The sequence below is a fragment of the Octopus sinensis genome, linkage group LG6, assembly GCF_006345805.1.
Source record: "Octopus sinensis linkage group LG6, ASM634580v1, whole genome shotgun sequence".
NCBI lineage: Eukaryota > Metazoa > Mollusca > Cephalopoda > Octopoda > Octopodidae > Octopus > Octopus sinensis.
In genome coordinates, this window is record NC_043002.1 from 93,627,173 (window position 1) to 93,649,055 (window position 21,883).

The 21,883-nt window shown below is 40.5% G+C and overlaps 1 protein-coding gene across 1 annotated transcript in view; it reads left to right on the forward strand.

The window, feature by feature from the left end:
• Positions 1-530: 530 nt before the first annotated feature.
• LOC115213411 overlaps positions 531-21,883 on the forward strand; it is a 29,887-nt gene continuing 8,534 nt past the window's right edge. Inside the window, exon 1 of the mRNA XM_029782363.2 lies at positions 531-1,192. Within this exon, the coding sequence (XP_029638223.1) occupies positions 678-1,192 (515 nt within the window). The 5' untranslated portion in view covers positions 531-677. The remainder of the gene's footprint in view (positions 1,193-21,883) is intronic.

Consider the following 21,883-nt stretch of genomic DNA (forward strand, 5'->3'; position numbering starts at 1 on the left):
TCATGTGAAACAATGGGCACAAGATTTCACATAATGACTGGGAAAGCAAAACAGTAATTTCCCATGTTCTTGATGAAGCTGACAGAATGAGGGTCTTGTAATACATTGTTAACAGTTCAACGTCTTCTCAGAAACTGGCTGAACTTTTTTAGTTTTTAGATGTTCTTTTAGAATTGTTGTTTGAATTTGCGCAACGTTAACTTTTAACTGTTAGCGTCTGTCCCAAACAACTAATTCGTGCTACAGTAAAAAAAATTAATTTATTATGTCTTGCTACACTTACCTCATAAAAATTATTTAAAATAAAATTGTACATTATTGTTCAATTGTATTTATTATGCGACAATGTTGATTACTTCAAGTCTGCGAGTAAAGCGGAAAGAAGCTCACAAAAAAAAACTTTCAATTCCTAATTTTTAAGCATACAATAATTATTACTATACAACTACACAAAAAAACTATTAATAGCAATGCTTACCTCATAAAAATTATTTGAAATAAAATTGTATATTGATGTATTGTAAATTATATATAATTACTTTTAATAAGTGTGCAGAATAATTAATATCATACTTGAAGAGTGGTCTATTATTGAGAGGGAGAATTTCGTTTCGCTTTCACAATCTCGATTGTTTGTTTATTTACTTTGATCAGTGTCCTGTTAATCCGGCGACAGAATGTATCGTCAGATTTCTGTTGTTTTTCGATATTTCATCGTAACCTTCTTAGTAGCCGAACTTATACTATTCAATTGTGCTTTATTCTATGCATATTTTATGATCAAAGGAGCTCTGACGTCTTTCAGCAATACAAACGGAGGATTTATTGATAAAATATCAACAAACCCATCAATAAAATCATTACTGGAGGCTGGCAAGGATGGAGGTCTTTCAAAATTGCTTGAAGAAACAGTCGAACGGGTATTTTTAATTACTTACCCGAAAAACGAGCAAGATGATATGCCAAAGTTAACATTCTTAGGTGTTGATATGTCAAATGCCGGCGAATTTGGGTTCATCTATCGCCGTATACAAACTTCAAACTTTAAGCAGAGTCGTCTCGTTATTGACATCGGCGCCAACGATGGTCTTATTTCTAGTAACTCTTTCAATTTGATACAACTCGGCTGGAATGCTATCCTTGTCGAACCAGTGCCTTCTCAGATGGATTTAGCCAAAAGCAACACTCGCAGGTTATGACAAAATGCTTTTCTTTTTCTTTTTTTTTTGAAAGATGTTTTATAATGCGCATTATTTGTACATCCATATTTCTCAACCTTTTTATTCTTGCGTAACTCTTAAATTACATGTCTCGTGGAACCCCTGCACACACGCAAAAAAAAATTGTATACTATATCTTTCTTATTTTTCCCACAGTAGTTCATATGGTAGATATCATATATATATATATATATATATATATATATATTACTCTTTTCTCTTTTACTTGTTTCAGTCATTCGACCGCCTTTTAGTCGAGCAAATCGACCCCGGGACTTATTCTTTGTAAGCCCAGTACTTATTCTATCGGCCTCTTTTGCCGAACCGCTAAGTGACGGGGACGTAAACACACCAGCATCAGTTGTCAAGCAATGCTAGGGGGACAAACACAGACACACAAACATACACACACTTATATACATATATACATATATACGACAGGCTTCTTTCAGTTTCCGTCTACCAAATCCACTCACAAGGCTTTGGTCAGCCCGGGGCTATAGCAGAAGACACTTGCCCAAGATGCCACGTAGTGGGACTGAACCCGGAACCATGTGGTTGGTTAGCAAGCTACTTACCACACAGCCACTCCTGCGCCTATATATATGTATAAATATATATATGTATATATATATATATATATATATATATATATGTGTGTGTGTGTGTGGAGTCGCAATGGCCCAGTGGTTAGGTTCGCTGACTCGCGGTTTCGATTCGTTGTGAGTGTTTATTGGGCGAAAACACCTAAAGCTCCACAAGGCTCCGGCAGGGGGTGGTGGCGATCCCTGCTGTACTCTTTCGCCACAACTTACTCTCACTCCTTCTTCTGTTGGCCTGCTCGCTTTGAAGGCTAAAAACAATGCGAAGCGCATTGTGACCAGCGATGTGTAGCAAATCTGATAGTCTGGTCGGTCATGGTGATATATATATATAGGCATACAATCGATCATCGCCTATATATATATAGAAGAGGTAAGGATAATGTACCGAGTTCCAGATACGGAGATTATGATTTACTCTTTTACTTGTTTCAGTTATTTGACTGTGGCCACGCTGGGGCAACGCATTTAGTCCAGAAAATCGACCCCAGGATTTATTCTTTGTAAGCCTAGTACTTATTCTATCGGTCTATTTTACCGAACCGTTAAGTTACGGAGACGTAAACACACCAGCATCGGTTGTCAAGCATTGTAGTGGTGGTGGGGTGCAAACACACACGCACACACACACACATAATACAATTGCAGCGTGGAAGGTGTTTATAAGCCATTTAAGAAACACACAAAACCGTTAGATTCACAACATTTAAATTTAATTTGTCAAACTATCTTCGTGGCTTTGAGACGGTGACGTGTTTCTTAAATGGCTTATAAACACCTTCCACGCTCCAATTGTTTTCGTTCCAGCACACGATCTCAGGTCAAGTCACTCGCCCAAGTTGACTGCTGAGGACATGCGTAAGCTCATGAGGAATGAAGCCAGTATGCTCCGATGGATGTGTAATGTCAGTGTGCATACTCGACAGAGTGTTAGTACCTTGAGAAAAAGTTGGACCTAAGAAGCATCAGCTGTGGTGTGCAAGAGAGATGATTGCGCTGGTATGGTCATGTGGCGAGAATGGATGAAGATAGGTGTGTGAAAAAGTGCCAATTCCTAGCAGTTGAGGGAACCTGTGGAAGAGGTAGACCCAGGAAAACCTGGGACGAGGTGGTGAAGCACGACCTTCGAACTTTTGGCCTCACCGAGGCAATGACTAGTGACCGAGACCTTTGGAAATATGCTGTGTGTGAGAAGACCCGGCAGGACAAGTGAGTCCATCCCGTGTCCTTTGCCAGGGATGTAACCAGCCCACTTATGCATGCCTTTCCTTCTTTGGACACACGAAGACCTGTTGAGGCAAGCGAAGTCAAATTCGAAATTGAACCAATCCTATGACTGGTACCCGGCAGTCGCCAGGGCCGCTGGACTGACTCCTGTGCAGGTGGCAAGTGAAGAAACACTGTTTTGACCCTGTGCTTGAGGAGATCCATTGGGTCAAGGACACCAACATCAAAGATCAATGGAAACTGCAGTTGTGATCCCTGTGCCGGTGGCACGTAAAAAGCACCATCCGAACGTGGCCAATGCCAGCGCTGCCTAGACTGGCTTCTGTGCCGGTGGCACGTAAAAAGCACCATCTGAACATGGCTGATGCCAGCGCCACCTTGACTGGCTTTCATGCCGGTGGCATGTAAAAAGCACCAATCCGATCGTGGCCATTGCCAGCCTCGCCTGGCACCTGTGCTGGTGGCACGTAAAAAGCACCCACTACACTCTCGGAGTGGTTGGTGTTAGAAAGGGCATCCAGCTATAGAAACACTGCCAGATCAGAACTGGAGCCTGGTGCAGCCTTCTGGCTTCCCAGATCCCCGGTCGAACCGTCCAACCCATGCTAGCATGGAGAACGGACGTTAACCCTTTCATTACCAGCCCGGCTGAAACCGGCTCTGGCTTTGAATACAAATGTCTTGTTTTCATAAGTTTTGAATTAAAATCTTCCACGAAACCTTAGTCACAATTTATGTTCCTAACACTAGCTTAATGATAACCAAGTAATTTTACTAAATTCTTTGTTATATTTAAAGTAATTGAAAGAAACACAGAGCATCTCAAAATAGATACAGTAACGAAAGGGTTAAATGATGATGATATATATATATATTGATAAAAATGGTAAGACAACAAAAGAAAGAAAGAGACCTCGATATTATGTAAATAGAGGAATTTATCTGTAAATGTAATATGTAATAATTATTCGGTAGCCATGATAAAACTCTGAGTTTCGGATGCTGAGGTGGAAATCCACGCTGCTATCTCTTCAGTTATCTAGCCATTGGAAAAATTTTTCCAATGGCTGGATATCAGATGAGATGGCGACGTGGATTTCCACCTCAGCATCCGAAACTCAGAGTTTTATCATGGCTACCGCATAATTGTCACATATTACATTTACATATATATATATATTAGCAGTATTGCCCAGCAATAGGTTTGTTTGTTTCGACCCTTTAGAATTGGAATTTTTGAAAAGGAAAAATTTTGCATTATGTAGCTTGCTATTCTCTTTAAGTGAGCAATATTCTGGTTGAAATACACTGAAAAATGGCGACACAGCAGTCAAAACATCATAAAAAATAGGGATTTTCATAGAAAAAATGCACCTTTTTGATGTAAATAATTTTTGGTCTTAACATGGCCTGATTTGAATTTTATCTTCTACGGAATGAAGAGGAAGCCTTCTTCTATCATACTGTCAATTTTGGTCAACTTGCACCGCAGGGTCTCGGAAGAGATAGTGTTAGTTGAAGGCTACCAAACCTGCCACACACAGACAACTTCAGCTTTATATATATATATATATATATATATATATATATATTGATTAAAGAACAAACATAAAATTCCTGTCAACTACTTTATATAACATCACGCTTCCATACATTTCATCAAATATAAACATTACCTAAGAGGAATCTATAGATATAAAATTGAGAATGTGTGTCTGTCAGTGTGAATCCCTAAAACTCGAGAACTACCCAACCAATTTCATTCAAATTTTACACATGCCTTACTCAGGGTAATTCGAGCCCAGAGCAATCTCTTATCTCTCACACCTCTTACACTATTTCAGTATTTGGTTTCAAAAGTGAAACAATAACATATATATATGTATATGTCTCTCTCCCTCTCTCTCCCCGTCTTTCTTCGTTCTGTCTTAGTTTATTTTTCTTTCCATAGGTATGATGTATTTTTGAAGTAAAATAGCAGTCAATTGATATTTATAAATTTCTGAGCCTTAGGTAGTTATAACTGAAATTATTTAAAAGAAGACTGAAAACTTGTCTTGCAAAATCCAGGAGGAGGGGAAGAGGTTGTGACATTTCTACCTCTCCCAAGAGCTTTAATAATTTCAGGTATTTTTATGTAGAAATCGAAATTGGGTCATACAGCCACCACATTCTAGGTTAGTTCATGTATTTCATCATCTTCTGTACAAATCAACCCTCAATCATTACCTCATTTCATTGAATCTACCTAGACATACTTCTAATGTTTTTGGTTCTTCATTTTTAGCATATATCGACTTCAATGGATTCTTTATTGGCTTATGACCCATCTAATAATTTTCTTTCCATGATATATATATATATATATATATATATATATATACATACAATAGTGCATATATATATTTTCCAGTCATTTCAATTAAAAAGAAACGCTAGTTGTCAGAAACTCTGCTGCTGAGGTCAAATAAGGCTGAAACATTCCTGGAGTTGTCCACACTCTAGTAAACTCACACACACACACGTGTGTTTTATTTGGGGATTCCTGCTCCCTTTTAGATTACCCTCATCATTAAGGTTTACTTTAAATATATTGACTTGTTACCTCAAGTATACTTGCACTGACTTCACAAAGATTCATGTAGCATGTATATCCTTGGGTAACTTTTCCCAGCCATTCTCCTTTCATTGTGTGTATGTATATACATAGAGGAATGTGCATATGTGTCTGTGCATATACATGTATATGCACCAGTTCTTTGGGGTTTCCTGCTTTAGTTGGGTAACTCTTATGTGGTTTTCAGTATGCATGTCTCACTCAGGGGTTCCATCTTTGGCATGGCCTTTATATGGCTTTTCGTCTTGTCAGATACTTTGTAAAGTCTGCTGGGTGTATAGTTTAACCTACCATTGACACCAGAAAGGACGAAGGTATTCCTCAATTCTGTATCAGTTCACTGGAATTACTGCCCTGTTACATGGGCAGCTGGCGCCATCTACTGTGGTTCTTCATCTATTACATACATACATTTATAAATATTATATACATCGAAATAAATATCAATGGAAATAGTAGTTGTGATACCTGTGCCGGTAGCACATAAAAAGCACCATCCGAACATGGCTGTTTCCAGCGCTGCCTTGGCTGGCTTCCGTGCCAGTGGCACGTTAAAAGCACCAACTGATCGTGGCCGATGCCAGACTCCCCTGGCACCTGTGCCGGTGGCACGTAAATAGCACCCACTACACTCGCAGAGTGGTTGGCGTTAGGAAGGGCATCCAGCTGTAGAAACACTGCCAGATCAGACTGGAGCCTGGTGCAGCCCCTGGCTTCCCAGACCCCGGTTGAACCGTCCAACCCGTGCTAGCACGCAAAACGGACGTTAAACAATGATGATGATGATGATGATGATGATGATGATATATATATATATATATATATATATATATATATATATATATATATATATATATATAATATATATATATATACACACACATGTATGTATACGTGCATATATATATACCTATTGTAGTGTGAAATACTTTCAGTTTAATACTTTACTATTAATACTGAACCTATTAAACTATTATCTCATACATACATACATACCTATGTATATATGTGTATACATCTACACTTATGTATATGTATAGATGTATAACATACTCTCATCGTTATTAAATGACTTTAAAACACCAATGATCTTCTTCTAACTGTTATTATTGCTCCATTTCTTATCACTTTTTATATAGCTGCACCAGGCTCCAATCTTGATCTGACAGAGTTTCTACAGCTTGATACCCTTCCTAATGCCAACCACTCCGAGAGTGTTGTGGGTGCTTTTTACGTGCCAGTCAGACGGTACTGGCAACGACCTCGCTCAAACCTTTTTACACGTACCACCGGCACAGATGCCAGTGAAGTGACGTTGGTAACGATCACGCTCAAATGGTGCCCTTTTACGTGTCACGGGTATATATATTATTTATATTATATATGTATATATATAGATTTATATGTTTATATATGTGTGTATATATAGAGATGTCTATGTAATATGTACACATATATATACACATATATACATGCATACATATATTTATACATATATATATATATATATATATATATATATATACACATATACATACATATATACATATACACACACACATATATATATATATATATATATAGAGGCGCAGGTGTGGCTGTATGGTAAGAAACTTGGTTCCAAAGCACATGATCCTGGGTTCAGTTTCACTGTATGGTAACTTGGCATGTGTCTTCTGCTATAGCCTCAGACCAACCAAAGCCTTGTGAGTGGATTTGGTAGACAGAAACTGAAATTAATCCATAAAGCATCATCCGTCCGTGGCCGTCTGCCAGCTCCGTCTGGCACCTGTGCGGGTGGCATGTAAAAAGCACCCACTACACTCTCGGAATGGTTGGCGTTAGAAAGGGCATCCAGCCTTAGAAACACTGCCAGATCAGACTAGGCCTGATGCAGCCTTCTGGCTTCACAGACCCCAGTTGAACCATCCAACCCATGCTAGCATGGAAAGCGGACGTTAAACGATGATGATGATGATGTATATACATGTATGTATGTAAGTATATGTGTTTCTGTGTCTCTGTTTCTTCCTCACCATTGCTTGACAGCTGGTGTTGCTTTGTTTACATTGCTATAACTTACTACTTTGACAAGAAAAGACCAATAGAATAAGTACCAGGCTTATTAAAATTTTAAAAAAAGCAATGGGGTTCATTCATTCAACAAAGGATTCTTCTAGGTAGTGTCTTGTACTTTTGTTTGCCCACTCAATTTTATCTACCAATCTATCTTTCTATATAATACACACACACATACATGTATGTATATGTGCATATATATATCATACCTATAAAAGGGAGGATGTGTGTGTGTACGTGATTGTAATTTATGCACATCCACAAACTAGCATGCATGTCGCTCAAATTTTGGAGGACATTTGTCAATACCCTATCTGGGTTTTGTCAACTTATTTTTTTCCCCCCCGAGGCACCCGCGGATAGGGTAAAAATCTATTTTCAACCATTTTCAACCATAGCTTTTAACCATAACAAATATCAGCCATTGCTTTTTGATGGCGTCTAACAAAAAAAAAAGATAAAGAAAAGTGGTAGAAGGAGGTAGAGAATTTCACTGGAAAGACAAAGTGAGAGAGGGAGAGAGAGAGTCATTGCTTTTTTGACAGCGTCTAACAAAAAAAAATAAGATAAAGAAAAGTGGAAGAAGGAGGCAGAGAGCTTCACGGGAAAGACAAAGTGAGAGAGGGAGAGAGAGAGAGTAAGGGACTACGTTCATAAAAAATAAAATGTAAAATGTTTTCTTTTTGTTTTTGAAAGGCACACTATATTTTATAATCATAGTATATATATACTTTCTCACACAACAATTACAATATATTTATTTATTTTAAATCGTTCATCTTTCTCCCCCCTCTCTCTCTCACAGACATTACTTTAGGTGCGAAAGAGTTTTGTTTTTATTTTACGCTGAGTAAAAAAGTATTTTGTTGACAATCCATTTATTTAACAACAAAGAAACAAAGAGGTGAGTAACAATTTACGCAATATAAATGGGTACAATTTGCGAGTCTTCCACCACACCCCACTCCGTTTCATGGACCACAAAAAGGGTTTTGAGGCCAGAGTAGTTGATTCCATGCAAAAAAACGATATTTTTTTCTTAGTGAAAATTGTGCGAGTGTTAATCTACAAATTTAACAACATTTTTTCCATTCTTGACTTTTAGACCCTACCCCTAATAGGGGCCTTAACTCCCACATTTTAGAGCTCCACATGCTCCATTTTTCAGGAGTAAAATCCTTTCAATGGGTTTTATAAGATTTGGATTTCGGAATCTGAGCATAAAGATGATTAGTGTGGGATAAATATGTCATGATTAGAATTTTTCTTAGGGTGTGTAAAGAGGGAAAGAACCCTCATTAAAATTCTTAATCTCCAGTTTTGATGAAATTTGTATCATAAGTATTCTAGTTCATTAGAGAAAATATAAAAGAAAAGTCTAATTTTGGGCAATGTTGAGTATCTCTGCTAGTACATACATATATATAAAAGCACAGAAGGTAATAAAATAGGTATATTTTGATCCTTTCACCTGCACAATTTTCACTAAGAAAAAAAACTTGGATTTTTTGCATGGAATCAAGTACCCTGAGCTCCTAATATGCTGCAAATCCCTTATTTTTGTTTGGAAAAAGAAGGTGGGGTGGGAAACCGGAGCCCCTCTCCATATCCCGGAATCATTGGAAATTTTTTTTTCATTGAATGAATTCTGGTTACCTCCTAATATGCTACAAAATCCTTTTTTGGGGGTCTGGAAAATAGGGTGGGGTGAGGTGAAAGCCTTGGAAATTTCACCCCACCCCTATTGATCTTTTCACCTGCATGATTTTCATGAAAAAGAAAAGTATAATATTAAAACAAAAATATCTTTTCCCTACCTCTTAAAATCACTGGATATAATACATCATCATCATCATCATCGTTTAACGTTCGCTTTCCATGCTAGCATGGGTTGGACGGTTCAACTGGGGTCTGGGAAGCCCGAAGGTTGCACCAGGCCAGTCAGGTCTGGCGGTGTTTCTACAGCTGGATGCCCTTCCTAACGCCAACCACTCCGTGAGTGTAGTGGGTGCTTTTTATGTGCCACCGACACAGGTGCCAGACGAGGCTGGCGAACGGCCACGCTCGGATGGTGCTTTTTACATGCCACCGGCACGGAGGCCAGGCGAGGCTGACACGGCCATGATCGAATGGTGTTTGTTACGTGCCACCCGCACGGAGGCCAGTCGATGCGGTGCTGGCTACGGCCACGTACAGATGGTTCTCTTATGTGCCACCAGCACTGGTACCACAAACTACAAATTCCATTGATGTGCATCGATTTTGATTTTAATTTTGATTTTCACTTGCCTCAACAGGTCTTCACAAGTAGAGTTATGTGTCCCAAGAAGGAAGGTATGCACAGGTGGACTGACTACGTCCCAGGTAGGGACCACGGGTTATGGCCTCACTTGTCCTGCCGGGGCTTCTCACGCACAGCATACTTCCATGTGTTTCACCACCTTGTCCCAGGTTTTCCTGGGTCTACCTCTACCACAGGTTCCCTCAACCGCTAGGGTGTGGCACTTTTTCACACAACTATCTTCATCCATTCTTACCACGTGTCCATACCAGCATAGACGTTTCTCTTGCACACCACATCTAATGCTTCTTTTCTCTCAAGGTACTTACACTCTGTCGGGTATGAACACTGACATTACACATCTATCGGAGCATACTGGCTTCATTTCTTGCGAGCTTACGCATATCCTCAGCAGTCACAGCCCATGTTTCACTGCCATGTAGCATGGCTGTTCGTGCACATGCGTCATACAGTCTGCAATTTACTCTGAGCGAGAGGCCTTTTGTCACCAGCAGAGGTAAGAGCTCTCTGAACTTTGCCCAGGCTATTCTTACACTAGCAGTAACACTTTCAGCACGCCCACCCCCACTACTGACTTGATCACCTAGGTAACGGAAACTATCAACTATTTCTAGTTTTTCTCCCTGGAATGTGGCGGAAGACGGTCTCTGCGCATTTTCAGTGTTTATTGCACCAGAGCATCTGTCACATACAAAAACTATATTCCTAGTTAGCCTTCCTTTGACATTGCTGCACCTCTTATGTGTCCATAGCTTACACTTGGTGCATCTTATAGAGTTTCTACCTATGCCTTTTCTACAGATCGAGCAGGGCCATCTACCTGAAGGCGTTTGAGATTTGTCTACCTTCCTACTTATTAGGACTTTGGTTTTAGCTAGATTGACTCTAAGGCCCTTCGATTCTAATCCTTGCTTCCACACCTGAAACTTCTCCTCGAGTTCTGATAATGATTCAGCAATTAGAGCAAGGTCATCAGCATAGAGGAGCTCCCAGGGGCATCCTGTCTTGAATTCCTCTGTTATTGCCTGGACGACTGTGATAAATAGGAGGGGGCTGAGGACTGAACCTTGGTGGACCCCAACCTCCACTCGGAATTCTTCACTGTACTCGTTGCCAACCCTCACCTTACTAACAGCGTCCCTGTACATGGCACACACAGCTCTCACTAACCATTCATCTATCCCTAGTTTCCTCATTGACCACCAGATAAGGGAACGGGAGACCCTGTCAAAGGCTTTCTCCAAGTCAATGAAAGCCAGGTACAGAGTTTTATCTTTGGCTAGGTATTTCTCCTGCAGCTGTCTCACCAGAAACATGGCATCGGTGGTGCTTTTCCCTGGCACGAAACCAAACTGCATCTCGTCCAGGTTGACTCTCTCTCTAATCAGTTGGGCTATGACCCTTTCCGTAACCTTCATCACCTGATCCAACAGCTTGATACCTCTGTAATTACTTGTATGTAGGGCGTCACCTTTACCTTTGTAGCAGTTGACTGTTATGCTACTACACCAGTCATTGGGTATGACTCCTTCGTGTATCACCTGGTTAACTATACAGGTGACTAGGCTTTGGCCGACACTGCGAGATATTTTTAGCATCTCTGCAGTAATTCCTGATGGGCCTGGGGCTTTCCTTGTCTTCATGCTTCTAATTGCCTTAACTACCATGGAACTGTCAACTCGGATAGCTGGTCCCTCTGTTGCGTTGACATTCGGCAGACTCTCTTTATCTCATTGATTCTCTTTGTTGAGCAACCTTTCATAGTGGCATCTCCAAACCTCTCTCTTTGCATCCTCATTTAGCGCAAGTGAACCATCATCCATGCGAACACATTTCTCTCCTACCACATCACGATTCTCTCTCACACACTGTCTTGCAACACGAAACACCTCAAGTTTTTGGTCCTCACGGTGCAGAACATTGGCAAATTTTTTCTTATCTGCTTCCCCTCTGGCTAAATATACCTGTCTCCTAGCTTCTCTTTTCGCAGTCTGATACAATTCCCTACAACCGCCATTCCTCCAGTCCTTCCAGGCCTGTCGCTTGTCTCTAATAGCTCTGTCTACAACATTGTCCACCACCACGTTACCCTGGGATGAGATGGGACTTTGCTCCATCCACAGATCTCGTCAGTGGCTCTCAGCAGATTGTCCCGTAGAAACCTCCATTTGGCTTACACATTATGTGATGCTATATCCCCTTCTACTTCGTCGAAAGCTTCGAGCAGGACTTCTCTAAATCTCTGTCCATTTACAGGATCTTTAAGTTTTCAGACTCTTCTCCTCCCAGCTGGTCTTCTGGGCAGCCATTTGGCCCTGATCCTGAAGTCGCTAACTACTAATCTATGTTGAGGAGTACATTCCTCGCCTGGAAAAGTTTTGGCATTTATAAGCAGCCCTCTTTCCGTCTTTCTGGTGAGGATGTAGTCGATCTGGCTGGTGTGTCTGCCAGAACGGTAGGTGACTAGGTGAGAGGTGAATTTCCTGAAGTTGGTATTGCAAGTCATAAGGTCATTTGCATCACAGAACTCCAGCAGCCTGGTTCCCTCCTCATTGCGAGAACCAAAACCGTAGCCCCCGTGTATGCTATGGAAGCCCCCGACGTGACGTCCAACATGTCCATTGAAGTCACCTGCTATGAAGAGAAGGTCACTGTCATTTGTCAACGAGGTAGTCTGTAATAGGGTGTCATAGAATCGGTCTTTCTGTCCTTCTGGTAGCCCCGGGTGAGGGGCATATGCCGAGATAATGGTTGCTGACCTATGATAAAGCACTAATCTAATCTTAAGTATTCTGTCACATGCTCTGACTACCTTGACTACCTTATCAACCCATTTCTCTGCAAGAAGTATACCCACGCCCCTGACCCCGTCAGTGTTCCCTGCCCAGAAAATCTTGTACCTGAATTCTTTGCCTTTGAGGAACCTAGCGGAACCTCCTCTCCACCTTACTTCTTGGATGCAGCACAAATCCACACATCTCCGTTCAAGCAGCTCGACAATCTCACCAGACCTACCTTTCAATGTGCCAACATTGAGTGTGCCAACTCTGAGGGTGTGGGAGGTGTGGGCCCGTGGGACCCTGGGATGGTAGACAGAAGTGTCGTGTACCTGAAAAGAAGAAGACTTGCAATTGGCAGATTTCATAAAGGAACACTAGACCACAAACCTTCATACACTACAGTTTTTGCGCTCAGATTGGAAAATAGATTTGAAAAACTAACTCACTCTCTCTCTCCGTTCCTCTCTCTCTTCCCACACAAAAATGAAACTCATTTCAGCGCCAAAAATTGCAAAGGGAAAATGCTTTACATTTTCAAATCTATTTTCCAATCTGGGATGGGCTTATTATATCTTTTATATACAGTGATTTTAAGAGGTAGGAAAAAGATATCTTGTTTTAACATACTTTTATTTTGTTTCACACATACATGCAAAAACTCTAGCGTGTTTTTTTAATTGAGTTTATCGTTTGTTATCTCTCCACACACTTCGTTATCACTAACTTCTATAACCTCTGCCTTTTCACTTATTCATTTCAAATTTCTTTGAATTTTCAATCCAATGTAATCCATACTCTCTCAAAAACATATTTCTACAAAATGTTATCTAAAATTATGGATAAAGAAAGAAAAAGCAAAAAAATATTTGAAAATGGGGGTTGGGGTGAAATTTCCGAGGGTTCCACCCCAACTCCGTTTTCCGGACCTCAAAAAAGGTTTTGTAGCATATTAGGAGGTCACCAGAATTTATTCAATGAAAAAAAAAAAAAAAAAATTTCCAATGATTCCGGGATGGGGTGGGGGTCAGGAGCAGGGTTCGGTTCCCACCCCTCCTTTTTTCTGAACAAAAATAAGGGGTTTGCAGCATATTAGGAGGTCAGGGTACTTGATTCCATGCAAAAGAACTGAGGGTTTTTTTTTTCTGAGTGAAAATCGTGCGGGTGAAAGACTCAAATAATACCAAGAAATATATATGCACATATATACAAAATATATAGAAAGGCCTGTCAAGAAAAGATATATACAAATCGACTAAAATAAGTAATTAAAATGAATTACTAAAGCGTGTCAAGAAACTAAAAAAATCAGTCAACTACAAAGAAGTTTTTACCCTTCAATCTATAATAATATATTTCTTGACAAACAAAGGGATTAAGTCGATTACATCGACCCCAGTGCGAGACTGGTACTTTTATTTATTGACCCTGAAAGGATGAAAGGAAAAGTCGACCTCGGTGGAATCTGGAATCAGAACGTAATGACAGACGAAATACCGCGAAGCATTCCGCCGGGGCGCAGACGAATTTGTGTGTTTGTGTCACACTTGACACACTCCTTTCTCACAATTCAGTGACAGTAATAGTCACAGGTGAGAGTAATAGTATGAGCTGTAGTTGTGATAGAGGCAACGGTGATGATGGTGGTGGTGGTAGTAGCTGAGGCGGCCAAGTATGACGGTGATAGTAAGGAATGTGAAAGATAGTGGTGATGGTGGTGGAGGGGAAGGTGGCCAGGTGAAAGATGTTAAGGTTGGTTGCATCAAAAGTCTGAATGGTGTGTGTATGGTAGTTGTGGTGGTATGGGTGATGGTGATGGTTGAAAACAACCAACAGAAAGAGAGAGAGAGAAAAAGTTAAGACAGAAAAAAAAAATTGTACTAACTCCCAAAAATGTCCTCTATCATGAAGTTTTGCAATAAGTTTGAAGACATGTTATATCTATTTCTTTACTACCCACAAGGGGCTAAACACAAAGAGGACAAACAAGGACAGACAAATGGATTAAGCCGATTTTATCGACCCCAGTGTGTAACTGGTATTTATTTAATCGACCCTGAAAGGACGAAAGGCAAAGTCGACTTCGGCGGAATTTGAACTCAGAACGTAGCGGTAGACGAAATACTTCTAAGCATTTCGCCCGGCGGGCTAACGATTCTGCCAAGCTCGCCGCCCTAAACAACAACATGTTATATCAGTGTTTTGATGACAATTGTTCATTGCTTGAAAAATATTGGTCAAGTTAAATAAAATTTACTATGTACTCAATGCATGAAGTGTCATTATTGGGCTCAAGGCCCAATGAAGAGCCCTCCACAGGAGCTAGCTTAAAAGCCACCCAATTGGGTGGCTTTTAAGCTAGTTAAAAATATATACAGGTCTTTTGGTGGAGGTAAAGAATATGTACACCACCCGTTTTTGGCATAACAAAAACTCTAACCCTAACCCTAAACACCGGGTGTACATATTCTTTACTTTCACCATTGTTTTTTTTTTTAGAAAACATAAAAATGGAGAAGAAGCACACTCCAAGTAGAGCAGTTTCTATTTATTACTGGTGAGGTTACCCCACCATACTTTAAAGAGGTCATAAGTCAACAAGTTTTTGGGTCTGATGATACACCATAAAGATACACTTTGTGGTGAGAAACTCAGGGTAACCTTAAAGACATGCCTTCACCAGTAATAAATATATATATATATGTGGTTGTTATATTTTTCTGATAACATAATAGGTTAGATAGGATGCTGTCTATATTACATCATCATCATTTAGCGTCCACTTTCCATGCTAGCATAGGTTGGATGGTTCAACTGGGGTCTGGGAAGCCAGAAGGCTGCACCAGGCCCAGTCTGATCTGGCAATGTTCCTACGGCTGGATGCCCTTCCTAATGCCAACCACTCCGTGAGTGTAGTGGGTGCTTTTTACGTGCCAGATGGGGCTAGCAAACAGTCACGGTCGGATGGTGCTTTTTACATGCCACCGGCACGGGGGCCAAGCGAGGCTGGCAACAGCCACATTCGGATGGTTTGCTTACGTGCCACCGGCACTGGTATCACAGCTACAATTTCCATTGATGTTGATCGATTTCGATTTTGATTCTGATTCCTTACTTGCCTCAACAGGTCTTCACAAGTAGAGTTTTGTGTCCCAAGAAGGAATGGTTTGCATAAGTGGACTGGCTACATCCCAGGTAGAGGCCATGGATTATGGTCTCACTTGTCCTGCTAGGTCTTCTCATGCACAGCATACTTCCAACGGTCTTGGTCTCTAGTCATTTCCTCGGTGAGACCTAAAGTTCGAAGGTTGTGCTTCACCACCTCGTCCCAGGTTTTCCTGGGTCTACCTCTTCCACAGGTTCCCTCAACTGCTAGGGTGTGGCACTTTTTCACACAACTATCTTCATCCACTCTCATCACATGACCATACCAGCGCAAACGTCTCTCTTGCACACCACAACTGATGCTTCTTAGGTCCAACTTTTCTCTCAAGGTACTTACACTCTGTCAAGTATGAACACTGACATTACACATCCATCGGAGCATACTGGCTTCATTTCTTGCGAGCTTACGCATATCCTCAGCAGTCACAGCCCATGTTTCACTACCATGTAGCATGGCTGTTCGTACGCATGCATCATACAGTCTGCCTTTTACTCTGAGCGGGAGGCCTTTTGTCATCAGCAGGGGTAAGAGCTCTCTGAACTTTGCCCAGGCTATTCTTACTCTAGCAGTAACACTTTCAGCACACCCACCCCTGCTACTGACTTGGTCACCTAGGTAACGGAAACTATCAACTATTTCTAGTTTTTCTCCCTGGAATGTGGTGGAAGTTGGTCTCTGCACATTTTCAATGTTTATTGCCCCTGAGCATCTGCCACATACAAAAACTATTTTCCTAGTTAGCCTTCCTTTGACATTGCTGCACCTCTTATGTGTCCATAGCTTACACTTGGTGCATCTTATAGAGTTTCTACCTACGCCTTTTCTACAGATTGAGCAGGGCCATCTACCTGAAGGCGTTTGTGATTTGTCTACCTTCCTACTTATTAGGACTTTGGTTTTAGCTAGATTGACTCTAAGGCCCTTCGATTCTAATCCTTGCTTCCACACCTGAAACTTCTCCTCGAGTTCTGATAATGACTCAGCAATTAGAGCAAGGTCATCAGCATAGAGGAGCTCCCAGGAGCATCCTGTCTTGAATTCCTCTGTTATTGCCTGGAGGACTATGATAAATAGGAGGGGGATGAGGACTGAACCTTGGTGGACCCCAACCTCTACCCGGAATTCTTCACTGTACTCGTTGCCAACCCTCACCTTACTAGCAGCGTCCCTGTACATGGCTCGCACAGCTCTCACTAACCATTCATCTATCCCTAGTTTCCTCATTGACCACCAGATAAGGGATCGGGGGACCCTGTCGAAGGCTTTCTCCATGTCAACAAAAGCCAGGTACAGGGGCTTATCTTTGGCTAGGTATTTCTCCTGCAGCTGTTTTACTAGGAATATAGCATCAGTAGTACTTTTCCCTGGTACGAACCCAAACTGCATCTCATCTAGACTGGCTCTCTCTCTAATTAGTTGGGCTATGACCCTCTCCGTAACCTTCATTACCTGATCCAACAGCTTGATACCCCTGTAGTTATTTGTATCTAGGGCGTCACCTTTACCTTTGTAGCAGTTGACTATTATGCTGCTACACCAGTCATTGGGAATGACTCCTTCATGTATCACCTGGTTAACTATACGGGTGACTAGGCTATAGCCGACACTACCAGATATTTTGAGCATCTCTGCAGTAATTCCTGATGGGCCTGGGGCTTTCCCTGTCTTCATGCTTCTAATTGCCTGAACTACCAAGGAACTGTCAACTCGGATAGCTGGTCCCTCTTTATCCTATTTATCCTATTCATTTTCTTTATTCAGCAACCTTTCATAGTGGCATCTCCAAACCTCTCTCTTTGCATCCTCATTTAGTGCAAGTGAACCATCATCCATGTGAACACATTTCTCTCCTACCCATCACGATTCTCTCTCACACACTGTCTTGCAACACGAAATACCTCAAGTCTTTCGTCCTCACGGCGCAGAACATTGGCAAATTTTTTTCTTATCTGCTTCCCCTCTGGCTAAATACACCTGCCTCCTAGCTTCCCATCTGGCAGTCTGATACACTTCCCTACTACCACTGTTCTTCCAGTTCTTCCAAGCCTGTTTCTTTTGTCTAATAGCCCTGTCAACAATATTGTTCCACCACCACCACGTTATTTTGGGTCTTGAGGGGACTTTGCACCAACCACAGATCTGGTCAGTGGCTCTCAGCAGGTTGTCCCTTAGAGACCTTGTGTATGTATAGTAATATTACGATCATGAATTAGCTTTAGCATATCTCACTCTTTCTCGCGGAACCCCTAGGAGCCTGTAGGTCAGCCCTTTGTTTAGGGTTTGACCTACATTACTGACCATAGTTTTTATAACAGAGAACATTTTCTACAAATAACCTTTTGGAGTGTGTAGATTACGATTATATTAAATTTAACATGAAAAAGAAATTGGTGGGCTCGTAGGCATATACTGACACATATCGCAAGATAAAACTTGAGATGTTGAAAAAATTGTGATGCGTGTCAGTATGTATGTGTGCGTACTCACTGTTTTTCTTTTCACATTCAAAAAATTTTCCCCAAAATTTCAATGTTTTAAAAAAAAATGTTTGCCCCTCCCCCCACCTCCCATCACAATCATTGGCATATTCTTTTCTTCCCCATGAGCTGTGAGAATTTAAGGGATTTCTATTCCAAAATTTTGCCCACATTTAACAATTTCCTATACAGACCTAAAAAAATGGGTCAGTTATGACTAGAAAGTCATCATCATCATCATCATTTAATGTCTGCTTTCCATGCTAGCATGGGTTGGACGATTTGAAAGAGGACTGGCGAACCAGAGGGCTTCACCAGGCTCCAATCTGATCTGGCAGAGTTTCTACAGCTGGATGCCCTTCCTAATGCCAACCACTCTGAGAGTGTAGTGGGTGCTTTAATATGCCACTGGCATGAGGGCCAGTCAGGTGTTACTGGCAACGGCCACGCTCAAATGGTGTTTTTTACGTGCCACCTGCACAGGAGCCAGTCCAGCAGCACTGGCAATGACCTCGCTCTAATGCTTTTTCACGTGCCAGTAAGGCGATGCTGGTAATGATCATGCTCGAATGGTGCTTTTTATGTGCCGCCGGCACGGAAGCCAGTTAGCTGCTCTGGCCACAATCATGCTTGGATGGTGCTGCTCTTAGCGCTCCACTAGCACAGATGCCAGTCATCAAATTTGATTTCAATTTCATTCGTTAGTTATTATCCAATTGCTCTCATAGTGATTTTGAAACTTTTATTTCCTTACATTTAAAGTTTTAAAATTTACTTGTATATTTCAATTACTTTTGAAAATAATCAAGAATTTAGAAGGTTTTAATAGAACAACTAACTTTTCCTTATGAAGCTGATGTATGGTGAAGTGTTGAACAAAATGTTCTTAATAAGTATTATATTATAATGGAAGTTTTTAATTTAAATATAAGCACTTTAAAATAGGCAAGAACTGTTTGTAAGCATCCACCTTTTATGATTAATCTTATAGTTTCATATTGCTGAATTTTAAGGTAGATTTCTGTTGAGAGAGAGAAAGAGTGTATCTATAATTTTCAATTGGATCGACTTCATTAGATATCAATTTTTGGAAGTTTTTTTTTCCTGGATGCCATGTAGATCCATACAGTTCCTGATGGTGTAGAAATGGATACTCTTTTACTCTTTTACTTGTTTCAAGTCATTTGACTGTGGCCATGCTGGAGCACCACCTGTAGTCGAGCAAATCAACCCCAGGACTTATTCTTTGTAAGCCTAGTACTTATTCTATCGGTTCTCTTTAGCCGAAACCACTAAGTTACGGGGGACATAAACACACCAGCATCGGTTGTCAAGCGATGTTGGGGGGACAAAGACAGACACACAAACAAATACACACACATAATACATATACATATATATATACGACAGGCTTCTTTCAGTTTCCGTCTACCAAATCCACTCACAAGGCTTTGGTCGGCCTGAGGCTATAGTAGAAGACACTTGCCCAAGGTGCCACGCGGTGGGACTGAACCCGGAACCATGTGGTTTGTAAGCAAGCTACTTACCACACAGCCACTCCTATGAAATTTACTGCTATCGACCTATAGGGAATGAATCTAGAGCTACTCTGTAGTAGTAAAGAGGCATTCCTTAACAAAGATGTGAATTTTATGCTTTAGGTACCACTGAAAATCCATGGAAAATGGCTAGTGACAGAATTATTAGAGTATTGGGGAAACGTGATATTTTATTATATATGCCTTCTTCACCTAATTTTATTGATTTGGTTTGGAGGAAGGAGCTTTGCTTATGGCTGTTGCTGATCCTCTGAGACCAGAGATTGATGTGGCAAATGTTCCTCATGAATGGTTGTAAGTTGACAATAAAAATATAGGCAAGGAGAAAATTCTTGAGGAGGGATTCCAAAGAGGAACAATTTGGTCTACTGGTAATTTGGTTGTAGCACAATATAAATAATGAAAGATGGAGAAGAAAATGAGTCAGTTGGACCTGAATGGAGGGGTACAAGTAGTTAGCTCTGAAGAATGAACAAAAGCAGTTGTTTTGGTAGTAGGAAAGACAAAAAGAAGAGACAGCATGTCTATAAGTTTGGAGTGGGTCTGAGTGACCTTGTATCAATCAGTTTGATGGCCTTTTTCTTTTTATGCAGACTAGGATGTCTATGTGTCTACTAGCAGCATCTTTCCAGATGTAGGACAACTACATTATTCTAAGTTTCACTTAGGTATTTGTAAAGGGTTAGTAGTTTTGGTGGGGATGTGATATTTTCTGGTTCTCAAAAGGTTGGTCTTTATGATACTGTTTTTGCTATACTGAGGATCTGAAATAAACACAAGAAATTCTCAGTGATTGTGAGGGTTCATGTTTATGGACTGTGGATACAGTATTTTTTTGTTGACATGTGCTGTTGAAGGGACCACATTTAAAGATGTTTTTGAGGTCTCTGTTCATGGAATCATTATTGGTTTGGCACAAGGTATGTAGGGTGCATGTTGATGATTATTGGGTATTGAATATTAGTAAGTAATGAAAAGTGGTATCATCTGCATAGGATTGTGAGTTATTCTGAGTTCAAATCCTGCATAGATTAACTTTGTTTTTCATCCTCTCAAGGTCATTAAAATAACACTCAATAAAGGAGTTGATGTGGTTAACTCTACCATTCAAGGTGGTACATCTAATGTAGCTGTAGTCCAATGACTGAAACCAATAAAATGAGAAAAGACAAAATTTGCAAAATTGTTCAGGAGTGTAAATGTCATAGTTTGTGTTGTATTATGATATTTTTCTTTCAAAACAAAAGATATTTTACTTAATAGATTTGTAATGAAATAAAAAGATATATTTTAATTCATGCCGCCAAAACATTTAATGGTTTCAATTATGGCATGCGGCCATACCAGGGCACCAATCTAAGCCAAACTTCACTCCTTGATTTTTATTACACACTCCCATTTCATAGGAAGAAAAGTAAAATCAGCTGTTAATAAATGTTAATATATACTACACGCCATTATCAACATTATTTACATTATTGACATTGGATGGATATGTGTCCTTATCTTGTTTGTTGTTACCACAACATTCCAGCTGATTTACTCTCCAGCCATCATCAGGTGTCCTGGTGGAATTTTGAACCCAGCCCTGGGTTATTATTAAGGTATTTTTTCCTGATTTTATTATTATTATTATTTATTCAAGGCACTGCCTGGAATTGAACTCAGAATTTTGGGGTTAGTAGCCTGCGCTGTTAACCATTATGCTATATGCCCATGGGTGGTGAGCTGGCAGACACATTAGTGCACCGGGCGAAATGCTTAGCAGTATTTCATCTGTTGTTACGTTCTGAGTTCAAATTCCGCTGAGGTCATCTTTGCCTTTCATCCTTTCGGGGTCAATAAATAAAGTATCAT